This window comes from Cyprinodon tularosa, unplaced genomic scaffold (genome assembly GCF_016077235.1).
Source record: "Cyprinodon tularosa strain WSP-4 unplaced genomic scaffold, ASM1607723v1 ctg98, whole genome shotgun sequence".
Taxonomy (NCBI): Eukaryota; Metazoa; Chordata; class Actinopteri; order Cyprinodontiformes; family Cyprinodontidae; genus Cyprinodon; species Cyprinodon tularosa.
In genome coordinates this window covers 2659573-2672976 of record NW_024039762.1, presented here as the reverse complement: position 1 = coordinate 2672976, position 13404 = coordinate 2659573, and the positions used below count along the sequence as shown (strand labels likewise).

Here is a 13404-nt window from a genome sequence, read left to right as displayed (position 1 = left end):
CAATATAAAGCTATAATTGCACCTTTTCTTCCTCTTATTTTTCTCTCATTCTTATATCTATATATGAAGAAAATGCTTCTCTTTAAAAATCTTATTTTTTTTATTCAGATTTATAAACCTACAACCTCCCAACCCCCTATGTCATAACAAGAACCACATGCACAATTTAGAGATGTGATCTGTACATTTTAGAGATGTGATTGCTTCCCTCCACTCAGCGTTGCTGACCTGAGAGAGTAGCCAGGTTTAAATACCGTAACATAGCTCTGCTAAAAACAGGTGGAGAACTTAAGCCTCCATCAGGTCTTATATGGAAAACATTGGATACCTTTCCAGGAACCTGCTAAGGCCAGTTTTAGTGCTGCATTGCAGTCTTAGTCCAGTGTGAAAGTACAGATGTTTGGGGGAAGTTCCAATGACAGAATTAATTCTCATGTTTCTTCATCTGAAGCTTAAAATGACCCAGTTTAATCAACGGAAAATTTCTATGAATGCAGCCTTCTAAAAAGCAATACAGTCCGAGTCCCAGTCTGCTTATACTAAATACCTGAACTTATAAGATATTCAACAATACAATTAGCTGTCTGTCTGGTTAAAGCTCCTCTGACTGCTGCTGGACACTTTAACCTGAATCACTCAGTTCATCTGTGGATCTTTTTTTTTGTTGATATTTCCAAGCAAAGATCTTTAACGCCCCAATCCAGAATAATAAGCACCAAGTGATCTGTTGTGGCTAATGTGACAAATATAGATCTGCAAACATTCAGATGGTGGGGAGATAAGACATAAAAACTGAATTATTAAAGAAAGAGTAATTGTAAAGAATAAAAACATGTCTAGAAGGGTGAACAGTGCAGATTTAACATTATTATTATTATTATTGCAAAGATTAGGCGGGATCTAATTAGCAGTAAATTTTGAACATTTCCATTCATGCCACTAACATCATAGAGGAGTGGCATCTTATCTGGTTGAGTATTACGCCAGAGGAAATGCCTTGTACAGTTAAAGGCCATATGCACCTGTACTGAGTTAAAAACCAACAGGAAATAAAGTCTCCGTCTGTGGTTTGTACTTTGAAAACGTGTCAATAACAGCTTTCATGACACTGCAGTTTGTTGGAAGGAAACAGAGTGGTCGACACAAAAGCTTTAACTGTCCTGCTGATTGTCCAGGTTCTTTTCTTGAGCTCTGAGAGAAGGCCTCGAGTCCCACAAGCTTATTGATGAGTTTTGTTGGCATCTCATGGAGCGATTTGCAACAGTGACGACACAAAACGGCAGTGTTTATTCCTTTAGTCTTTGTCATTTTTTCTTAAAAGTGAAACCAAAGGAGCGAGTCGTGCACCAGTTTCCATAAGAGGTCCAAGAAAAAAAGGATAAAAATTAGAAAAAATAAAATAAAATCCAGCCAGTCAGCAAACCTCCAGCAGGCTCACAATAGAAAACGACGACAGCGAAACATCAGTCAATTCACCAGCTTCTTGGAAAGGTTAACCATAGAAAGAAGGAGAGATCCTTTCTGCTTTGTCTGATACTTTCAGGCAAATTCAGATCAATTTTTCAGACAGTCACATAGTCTGGAGGTGTCATAAGGCCACAACGGTGCAAGGGTGTTTTAGTTTACAAGGCAGGACCCCTCTGTTGAGCTGGTAGAACTCCACTAGCTGAATCAGGTCTGTGAATTTGGTTACGCCATCATCGAGGCTGAAGAAGACTTGGCCATCCTCTTCACACTGAGTAAATATAAGCCCACAGCATAACACAAGACAAAACACAAGTTAGACTTTTTTCTATAAATAGGAACGGTCATCTAAAATGTGTTACCTGCACAGTAAATTTCTTTATAATTATATCAGAACGATTTTGCAGGAGGAGAAATCACTAAAAAGAATAGCTTACCGGTAGGATCTGAAAATGTTTGATTTTCTGATGATGGCACAACGTGAGTACAAAAGCCTTTGGATTACTCTGACTGACTCTCAGCAGAAACAACCTGCAGAGTAAAATGAAGAAAGGATCTTTGTGAGAAACGGTGTGGAAAAACATACCAGAGAACGTCTCCCTCCTCTCAGTGTAGCTGACTCACCCATCTACCGCTCCCTGCTGGTGGATAATACGATGGGACTCCTCTCTAGTTATCCTGCCATAGAACCACAGCTGAGCGATGTGGATGACTGCGCAGGATGCAAACAGAGTTGGTCAAACAACATTCCAGGGTTAAAAAGAGGAATTTACGCACTGAGAAAGAGAATTACCTGAGCTTAGTGAAGATTGGTGTAAGGGACTTTGGGAACCTAAAGCATTCACTCGATTTCTCTTCTGAAGGAAACGCCGCAGGACAGAAAGCAACAACCATTACTCATTGGAGCAGAGAGCAAATAAAGTTTCTATTTTTTTTTAGAAGGAAATTTGTTTTGCAAAATGTAATAACTGGAAATAAAGGGAGGCAATGTAATGAAATGTTAATTAAATTGGTAAACTAATCTTAAGCTCTTCCCTTCTCAGAGGTTGTATAAAAGGGTTGTGAAATCTCAACTTTTAAATATCAGATAGAAAAATCCAACTACATCCAGTAATCATTGTACTATCTCCTTTAAAAAAAAAAAATGCAACAGTATACAGCATGTAAAAAGATCAGTGATGACTCTCCAGCTTAAGAGAGAGCCGTAACAGGGGAAAAAAAAGTTATTTCCTCACCCGCCACACATGTCCCTCCTCCATGGCAGCACTCTGAGCTTCGACTGGGTTATCAATCACCCGGCCTATCCTCCCTGAGAAATCCATTGCAACAAGGGAGTTTTCCGATACACTCCTCTAGGGGGAGCCAGAGACAGACAGTACATTTAGGAAAATGAATAAATTGATTCCCAAAAGCATAAAGAGTGGAAAAGATTTTAACACAAAATACACAAAATCATAAGTCAGTACAGAAATACAGTTGATAATTAAAAAAATGTATATGATGCATAAAAATAAACAAATCTACATGATTCAAATGTGTAGAAATGCATGCCTAAATACAAGTTTTATATACTGTAACTATATGTTAAAAATCTCAAATTTCAGTATTATTTTAATTATTCTAACAGCTCATGGCTGCAAAAAAACATAAAATACATTCAAGTATTCCCTTGGCTGGTCAAACAGATCTGATTGTAGATTAGTTAACCTGCACACCGAAAATAATCCAGATTAATCTCCTTTAACTAGAGTAGTGTTAATCCCATTGACTTTGCATATCTTCATAAGCTCAATGTGCTTTGATTTAATAAAAGTATCACCAAACAATTTATTAAATCTAAAAATAAAACTTTAAAGTTTTTATTAAATTAATAAAAAATATACGGTATATACATATGTCTGCCATAACCATCAAAATTAAATCAGTCATTAATCAAAGCTAATACTGGATTTTAGGGAGTTTAGACAATTCTGGCTAATAATCTGTTCTTAGTTAGATTAAGAAATTAAAAGTATATCCATTGGCCTATTCATTTTTTTTGGGTTAATTTAATTAACTGTTGCACTTTTTGTCAGTATTTTTTTTTTCATTTTTTAATGCTGTCCGTGTGCCAATAATCTAAGCCTCTAAAACAAGAAAACAGACATATAAACTTAAACTGTACAGTCATATTCAAAAAATGTAAATATTATCAAAAAGCAAATTTATCTTACAGTAGTAACTCACATTGGTCAATATATCATTTGAAAACAGACCTGTTAATGAGGAATTATAGCTTAGTCCAAGTAAAAACAATTTTTAAGATTAGAATTTTATATCAGATCAATAAAGGTGGACAAAAAAATAATTATACTGTAAATAAACAGTATTATCAACATCTGCTTAAAGATTGATATTTTCAACAGATACCGCAGATAAACCCCATTGGTACATAGATTCTACAGAAAGGAACATGACTGTGTGTAGAAAAAACCTACCACAGGAGCTGAAAAGTGTGAAAGCAACGTTTTTCTTTGTTGAGGAACCTTATAGTTCTGGTATAAGACGATCCCATACTGTAAAGAAAAAAAGAGATAAACATGTAAAACAATGCTCCAATGTTGTATTTAAAGGGGATTAGTCATGTTGTATACAGATACCAAAAGGCCAAAAACCATTAAATTAGGATAAAATAAGGTTATATACACCAAGCATCATGTATTCGGAGGACTATTTGATTCTTAACCCCCTTGGAATCATATGTTATTTTTTGTTCTTTTTCACGCTGGACCGTGGACTTTCTTCATTATTTACACAGATCAGCTGGGAGGTGCTAACTGGCTTAGCCGCATATCTTCATAGTTTATTCCCCTGCACACATGCAGAGTATCCTACCTCCATTGTTTTTGTAAACATACAAGCATAAAACTAACAAGATTTTTAATCAAACTTTAAAAAGTGGATTAAAGTTCCTGCTGTTGATTCATGCAATATACCATGGACGAAATTTTGATTTCAGAAGTGGGGGGAAGCACGTATTACGGTATCTATCTTATATATAAGTTCAGCATGTTTTCTAGTTTGTTTCCTCCATTTCTCTTGCATCTACCAGAAAGCAGAGAGGCTTGTGATCCCATAGTTCTAATTACAGTAGTGCGTAGGACTTCAGCAGCGCTGTGAACATCCAGTCAAAGCCCCAATTCATTGGTGCATCAAATGTTGGCAAAGTGAGCTTCTCAGGAGCAGCAGTGGTGACAGCAAATCACACGAGAAAACATGGAGGGCCAAGCAGGAGCTACTCTGGAAGTGTTCTTCAGCGTGAGCTGCGTTTTTTTCGCTTGGTCCCAGTGCTCAATGAGGTTTGGTGTACTGTAGCGCAACATTGTTTTTGAACAGGGATTGCCTACGAGTCAATGAGTCAATGCAATCAACTGGTTTTCCTTAGATAGAAAACTTTGAATCAATGTCATTGTATGATCTGGTGAACTGTAAAGTACCTTAAGATGATGTGTTGTGAATTGCCGCTATATAAATAAACTGAATTTAACTGACAGTAAAAAGTGCAGGGGACCAAAACTCATTTTGAAAAAGTTCAGGCCGACCCCAAAAATTATATAACTTCCACGCAATATGCAAAAATGGTGGAAGTTGTTAGAGTCAAAGCATTTGAATGAAAACATGAATCTCTCTCTTGATTGATGATAGAGAGAAAATCTCATTTCAATGTTACATACGCATTTTCTTCGGGTTAGCAGTCATTATGATGTCATTACAGAAACTTTCCCCATCCCTAGATTATACAAAACATTAAAAGAAGGAAGACATCTTTAAAGGTTTGTTCAGGTACCTTAAAGATTCGGAAAGCACTCATCCAACAGGTCCGGCTTTGTTCGTCCTCTGCACACAGCATCCTCAGCTCCTTCATTTCTCCCCTGGCTTTATTGGGCTGCCAATCATAATAGGTGCAGTCAGTAATGTGATCAGGCTCATGGAATGGTGTGTCCCCGTTTCTAGCACAAGCGTCTTCAGTTTTTATCAACTTTATTCATTAAACATGAATATGGGGAAAAATATTTTCAAAATGTATTCAAAATTATATGCATGTTGGCAATTCTCTGCTGAGACATGGTTTAAATTCTTAATCAGATAAAAATATTTCATCTATTCAGTTTGTCGTAATGAGATGATCCCAGCAGACTCACTTTGATACAGAAGGTGAAGTCTGTGGGTGCACCGTGCTGCTTTTTGGCTGTGATGACAGTGAAGATGCTGCTGTCCTCCAGGTCTGCTAGTAACTGTAAATGTCTGGGCTCCTGCAGAATGAAAAAAAAAAATCAAAAGTCAATGCATGGAAGCGAGAAGCAGCCTGAGCCCCCAATAAACCCACCGAGATAATCTGCATTTTACCTTTGAGGTTCCTTTTGTAGAACAGTAGAGTCCTGAGCGGCGGAGGAACATGTAAACCTTCTTCCAAGACTTCCTTCCCACCTCTTTCATGTACAAATGACCCTGGATCTCTGGGCAGGTGCTTGGTGAAAGGAAGTTCTGAGGGAGGAAAAAGGAAGATTTTAATATGACTGCACATTTACAATTAGTAAGAGAAGTAGAAAACAACTTAAAGGCTATATAACAATACATGTATCCAAAAATATTAGGTACTTTAAAAAAAGAATGTCGTAAGATGATGGGTTTTAAAGAATGACATCAAAATGTGAAAAAGAAGAAGGATCATAGGGTGCTCAATGAGAATGTTTTGTCACTGACTTTGTGTAGATGTGATGTTGAGAGTAAGATACATGGTGAGCAGAAAATAGCAGTAACAGTAAAAGTTTCAAAAATGTTTAACAGAATGGTGTAAACCATGTTGTGACACTGTTATAAAGTCTAATAACAGGAAATGTCTGTTTTCTCTGGATGTATGAAATCTAGAGACCATACTGTACAGGAAGACTGCCCCTCCCCAACCCATTTCTGTGCACTGTGTATATATTTTGTTTGGTGAAATAATTTTTTAGTAAAAATAATTTAAAAAAACAATAACAATAAAGCATAAAAAAAACACTTGTAGAGTCTTGATGTTTTAAAACTTCAATCACAGGTAGAATGTGGAAAGCAGGCCACTATAGGCTGCGCTTGAGCAACTCATTAACCAGCAGATTATATCAGTTTGTTATATTCTGCTGCTCTAAAAGAAGAGTATAATGGTAAAAGAAACAAATAAAAAAGTGTAATATTCTGTTCAGCAAAGCTACAATTTCCAAGAGTCTATTTTTGCATTTGTTCATGTACATATCATTATAAAAGGTAGCCCAAATTAATTTTAAAAATGACTTTTTAGGTAAATACTGTGAAAATGTAATAGTTTTTTTTTTTTCAAACTGAAAGGTACTATACAGTAAGCCTTGAGCCGTCCTCCCTTAGCTTTCTGCAATGCTGAGTGCTGACTGATTTCTCTGGGGCCCTTCTTCATGACAGCTGAATCTGCTCTGCTGTCATCCTAATACCAGAGGGGTGAACTGGATTATCTATTGAGCAGAGCAGTTACTTAGAGACATCCCGTCTCGCTCTGACCCAAATATTTATAGGATGCTTCTAATTATTTAGTTGGCTCTCAGAATACATTTACTGGTACTGGTTACATCTTCGACACAGATGATGCTCCCATAGGAGACCAAAGAAACTACCAACCACACACTGGTAGGTTGCTACACACCACATGCTAAGCCTGTTTGAGAAACTATGCATCACTTTGTGTTGGTCAATCAGATTTGATCCCAATTTTATTGTTAAAGCACAGGACAAGTCTTGAGATCAATCTAAAGAAATTTTATGTGGGATCTGTCTTTGTGATTATCAGTGAAATTGGTGGGAATTCGACGAGACCACACTGCAAAAAATCTAAATCTAGATAAGTTATTTTTTCTTAAAATAAGTGCACTTGTTCTTGAATTGAGGAGGTAAAAGATACATTTTGCCAATGGAACAAGACAATTTACACTTAAAATAAGAAAACAGAACTGCATTGTCTTATTTCAAGTGCATATTATCTAATTATCTTATTTCAAGAGTAAAATTACTCATTCCATTGGCAAACGATCTCATTTACCTACTCAAATTAAGGGTGAATACACTTAATTTAAGAAATTTTTACTTATTTCTAGATCGTTTTTGCAGTGCAGATGGTAAAGCAGGGTAAGTTAATAAATAAAGTGACAGCTTGAGCTAATAATTCTGATTTGGAGCTGAAAAAGACAAACTGTTCCAGAAGTCTCTTCATTATTTGGAGCATATGTTTTCCAGTGTTTTGGAAAAAGAATATCATCATGGATCTCATGCATTTTCCAACACTCACAGAGCACACGTTCACACGCAACCATATCTCAAACAGCTTTCCTTTGGAGCCACGGCACCTTCATGCGCTCCACTTCGCACTGACAAATGTTTCTTGTGTAATCTGGATTATTACAACCACCTGGATGAGCTCAGTTCAGAGAGCGTCTCGCTTTGTGCTGCACTCTAATTGAGCCAGAAGATCATGGATTTAGCAGAAGTCAAAGGAAATTCCTGACACAGCTCCAGCTCATACCAATCGCTAATATATGTCGCACGCCAAGTCTCCATAATCAGAAGGAGGGCTAACAGCTTTATGTGAGTGAAGAGGAACAGAAGGATCTGTTTCTGACAGATCCAGGCAGCGCATAAACCTACAGTTTTTGAAACCAAAGTTCCTCAAATTCCAAAGAATAAGAGAGAGATAAAAGCAGTTCTTTCACACATACCTGTGCTGTGAAAATGTCCCATTAAGTAAGGAACTGCTTATTAAAAATGTAAAGTCTGTCAGGCAGTCAAAACTTTTGTTAATCTGTGGCTGCAAAGTCTATTCTCTCTCCCAGATTGCACATTAAAATAACTTGAAGCCAGGTTAATAAGGAAGAGTGTGAACAGGAACAGCTTCAATTGCATTCAGGATTGCATTTCATTTTTTTTTATGCGAATGGACCTCCACACAAAACAAATCTTTTACAGCCTCGTTTACTCTGCCCTGTCTTTAGCATCATCCAACTTCTACAAGAAAGCCTCCCCACAGCATCATGCTTCCATCAACATGTTTTACAGTTTGTGTGTGTGTGTGTGTGTGTGTGTGTGTGGGGGGGGGGGGGGGGGGGGGGGGGGTTTCCCCAACATTTATCTTTTTTTGGTAAAAAAAAAACATACATTCCTGTTTCATTGGGGTCACATCACCTTTTTTTCCTCCATTTTTTATACTTTAAATATTGCTTTTTTATGCTAACTTCCATCTAGCCACACTGTGCATGGCTATTCAGTTGTTTGTTGGTTGTTTCTGTTAAGATTTTTTCAAAAATCTTATATGTTTTTGTTTTAAACTCAAATTAAACTCAAGTTTTATTTTATCTTTTTAAAGTAACTTACACATAAAGCTGACTGGATATATTTTTAGCTCCTCCATGGTTACGATGGACTTCTTTGCAGCTTATTTTTAGCTATATGTCCATGTATTGTTTATGTGTATTTAATTTGCAGGTGTGTTGCACTCTTCCCATGTTTAGAAAATGGATTATGCAATAAGATGTTTAAAGCTTTATATACTATTTGAGAAACCTAAAGCTGCCTTTAAGCTGCTCCCTGACCTTCACTCTAACCTGTCTACTGTGTGTGTTTATGATGTTGTTCTTTTTACTATTATTCCCCAAAAAGCCTCTGATGCCCCTACAGAACTCCTGCAAATAATTTGCATTGATTTAGAACACACATTTTAATAAAAAAAAAAACGAGGAAAGGTTTAAGGATATCATAGCAAGGCAGGGTATACTTTGTGCTTCAAATGGCCTGATTGCATCCATCACAGGTGGTTTGGCTGCGGTGTATCGAGACAGTCATGTGTCAACAGAGGATCAACAGTAGTTATTACTGCTGGCTCTGACAAGACATGCTGTCTAAGGGTCAGGGGTGAGGTGTGTCAGCGTGATTGTACAGTACGCAGCAGGTGGTGACTCTGAGCTAAACGAAACTGTGTGCGTGTCAGGAGGAGGAGTGACAGTCAACGACAGACCAAATGTTCCTACCTGAAGGAGCTGAGATGGTGGAATTGTATGATTGCTTTCCTGGCACCACGCTACCATGTGCTCTGGGAAAAATGTCTGGTGGAGGAGGAAGAAGTGGACATGTCAGAGAAATTATAGGGCGGAGGTGTTGTGACAGCAAAAGACGTCACACAAATGTCATGAGTTTAGCCAACTGTCATAATGTTTCACATAAGCAACAAAAGAGAGTTTCAGAAGAAACAGAACCTGTCACAACAGGTCGCACTATGCAGGAGATGAATACAATTGCATCAGATTTCTGGGACATGCTCCGGTTTAATAAGGAACCCGTTGAACTCTGCAGTCCCAGGACTCTTTAAAAAGGTTTTTTCTTTTACATATTTCAACATGAATAGGTCAACAGTGATGATGCAACTTAAATACTATGTTAAAAGAGAGGGGGGGGGGGGGGACTAACCAGGGGGTTTCTGAAGAATTCATATTTGGCATAGTTCTTCCTGAAGAGGAATCGGCTGTCGCTGCTCATGGAGGCCTGGACCTGAACCACCAGCTCATGGTCTTCCAGGCAACGCTCTGCAACGAAAAATAAAAAGGCCCTAATTTACTTTTCAGCTACTTATATTAGTTTGGTATAAACCACATCATAAAAAGTAGAAAAACGTGTTCATGTAAACATAAAAAAAATAATTTCATATTTATCTGTATTATTTATTTTTATATAGTTAAGAACTGTTTAGATTTTACAGAAAGTCCCCAGGTTTCTTATCAGACAGAAAGAGAAACTCTGAGGAAAACGACATAATAAAAGTGAAAGAAAAAGCACAAACCCTCACTGTTAGCTGTTCTAAATTTGGAATTCTGGGAGCTTTAATTTCCTATAAAAAACATTCCAGTAGCATGCGATTCCCCCACCTGTTCCAAATGCAAATCAAGCTTTTTTTTTTTTCCTCACAGTCCGCGCCTTGTTAGTTCTTGTTTAGAAATTCAGCGACTATGTTGCAGCATTTCTCGTTTGCACATTAATAGAACCGAAGTGTTATGAATGAATAAATAAACAGGGTAATCACACTCTACTCCTTATCATAGCTCCTTTTAGGTAATAATGTGGTGAACTGCTGCCCACAGGGGTCACATTCAATCCAAATAAAACCAGAATATTTACTTATTCAGTGATCTTATATCAAAGACCTTCATCCAACAAACTGTGACTGCTAATATAGAAACGGAAACTTCATAATTAAGGTTAAAATAAAGCTGTGATTCAGATCAAAGTCTGATCTTGCACATTTAGTCATAACAGAGGTGAATATTTGATCTATTAATTTTTTGGCAATGAAACTGAAACTGAGACACAAAGTTTTAACAGTTTTTCCAGTTCTGTCATCGTTTTTAATTCAGTGCTAAATGTGGCCTGGGGTGCAATTTCAGCCAAAGTAAGGGCAAAAAAAAAAAAGAAGAAAAAGGGGCAAAAAGTATCGAATGATCTTTTAGACAGTTATACATCCATCCTTTGAATAAAAAAAAAAACTTCATATCCGTTTTTCTAGAAGAGAAAACTGTAAACTTGACAGTAATTCATTCTTTTGTATTTGGGTTAATTTTGGGTATTTATTTTCTAAATTTTTCGATTTTAACTCAGAGAAGAAAAAAGTAAATATTTGGTCAGTTTGGCCTGAAGAAATAAAAGTTTAGACAAAACCTATTCATTAAACAGTGCGATTTATCCTCAAGTGTAAGGAAAAGAAGTAAAGTACCAGGTGTCCTAATGTTCCAATGTGTCCCCTCCTGTTCGTGCCCTTTGTCACGATCTCTGTACACTGTCACGACTAATTCCTTTCCTTCCATTTCAGCCTGTCGCCCCATGAGTCAGTCATGTTTGCAGCTGTGACTCACCCTGGCAGCTCCAACTCCCTCTGCCATAGTTGTTAACCTTTTTTAATCTGACAAGTAGAGGTCAATGTTACTTATCCCAAAGGGCCATTCCGCCCTATTCAACTGCATACCAGAAGTGGGCTGCAACACAGAGGAACAAGGCTCTTTTTTCAAAGTGCGTACTATCCCTTTATTCTTATTTAACCTATTATTCAATAGGAAAGCCATGATCAAAAAGATGGGCATATGTTCAGGGCCAGCTTATTGTTTGAATGCATTCACTACATCACATAGAGAAGCTGGAGTGTGTGTGTTAGGGCATCTGACATCCATTCATCGAGGATAAAATAAGAAATTCCAAAGTGTGGCTTCTTGGACTATGAAGGGTGCTGCGCATTAAACCGGAAACTACACCTAGAGGCTGCAGACCAAGTGGTGTTAACTTAAAAACTTAAGAGAACTACGAAAAAAAGGATGACAAAAATAATCACACTTGCTGCAGACTTTTTTTTTTCTTGTTGAGCGTCATGCAGAACGGCTTTAACAAAGGGTAAATGCGCCACTGCTTCATTATATGTCATTAACAGAAACCTCTAAACACTGAATGAGATAAGCAGCTATTCTGGACGAGAAAAGAATACAGTCGCAGAACAGGTGCTTTATAACACAATAAGGACTATAATAGAACCACGAGACACTGAGCCAAAAAATGATGTCATTCACGAGAAGCCAACCCTGTCTGACAGCGCTGGGCTGGCAGCAGCCATGAGAAAAGTAAGCAGATCATGATGGATGGTGAAATATTAGGTTAGAGCTTTGGGAGCCAATCTTTGAATAATGCAATATATTTTCGAAGAGTTTCCTCGCCTGACAAGCGCTGCACACAGAAGCAGCAGAAACGAAATGCTCTTTTGTTTTTTTACCACCAAGTCACTTTAGGCAATATGTTTCACTCCTAGAAACAGCTCTATTTAAAATTACACCCTTTCTTTCCAACATCTGGTGCAGACATGAACGGAGGGCACGGGCTCTGCTTGTCCCCCATAAGTGTTTTATAATTGCCCTCCCCTCAAGGGGAGGCTTGGATTCTAACATTAAGTGTTCTCAAACGTTTTGGGAATTATTTCAAATAGCTAAATCAAACATAAATCTGTCCTGAGAAAAGTATACTTAGAAGAAAGAATGATCTTCAACTGTTGTCTCCTCTCGGCCCCCTTTCAAGACGAGTCTTTTTTGTGCTACCTTCTCTCTGAAGGAGTAAGGGCTTCTATTTTCAGGCTTCAGTGCTGAACTAAAGAAACCTCTAATGTGAAAGAAAGGTTTTAAACCTGTCATCAATCATCACCTTGCTGGCGTGTCAATTACAGTGCTAGAGCTATAATGTTACATATACTCTGACACTGAGAGGGGAAAGTCAAGAAAGGTTTTGTTACATCCCTAGTCACATCTTCTGAGCTGAAACCATCAATTATAACTCTTTTGTACCTCACCAACTTATAATGGTGAGAAAGGAGAGAATTAACTGCACTGCCATAAATACAAGGTTGCACTTTTTCAAACTAATGTTAGAACAGGTTAATAAGAGTTAAATCTCCTAACGTGTGGATCTTCTACAAGCGGCTCTTTACTAAAAAAAAGATTACATCTATTTCAGTTAACTCAAAACAATGACTTTTACACAGTTATAAAGGGTATTAAGTATGGACTCTTAAGGGTAATTATGTCTAAAATAAATAATTCCCACGCAATAATTTAAAAGCAAAACATCAAGCAATCATTTTTGGTGACTAAACAGATCTGACCACTTTGATTCAAAATTAGCTCAGCTAGACGTTAGTTTTTCACATTTTTGTGTGTGTGCACAGCTCAGTTTAAATCAACTAGAAATCACTCTAAAGCATTTGAGCAAATTACAAAGAGCAAGACCATTTTAAAAATGTTAGAAATTAAACTTTCTCACTAAATTTTAGCTATACAATTTACATAAAATATCTTATGGAAAAGCACCAAACAATCAAACTTCCCT

At 37.3% G+C, this 13404-nt stretch overlaps 1 protein-coding gene across 3 annotated transcripts in view; it reads right to left on the bottom strand.

The window, feature by feature from the left end:
- Positions 1 to 1321: 1321 nt before the first annotated feature.
- The window catches only part of grb10b (growth factor receptor-bound protein 10b), a 79521-nt gene continuing 67438 nt past the window's right edge, over positions 1322 to 13404 (bottom strand). For all 3 annotated transcript variants that reach the window (XM_038275850.1, XM_038275851.1, XM_038275852.1), the window contains 11 exons: positions 9964 to 10079; positions 9528 to 9602; positions 5851 to 5988; positions 5646 to 5756; positions 5291 to 5389; positions 3942 to 4019; positions 2700 to 2816; positions 2258 to 2321; positions 2089 to 2176; positions 1902 to 1995; positions 1322 to 1735 (listed from right to left, as the gene is read on the bottom strand). In XM_038275850.1, the coding sequence (XP_038131778.1) occupies positions 1589 to 1735; positions 1902 to 1995; positions 2089 to 2176; positions 2258 to 2321; positions 2700 to 2816; positions 3942 to 4019; positions 5291 to 5389; positions 5646 to 5756; positions 5851 to 5988; positions 9528 to 9602; positions 9964 to 10079 (1127 nt within the window). In that variant the 3' untranslated portion in view covers positions 1322 to 1588. The remainder of the gene's footprint in view (positions 1736 to 1901; positions 1996 to 2088; positions 2177 to 2257; positions 2322 to 2699; positions 2817 to 3941; positions 4020 to 5290; positions 5390 to 5645; positions 5757 to 5850; positions 5989 to 9527; positions 9603 to 9963; positions 10080 to 13404) is intronic.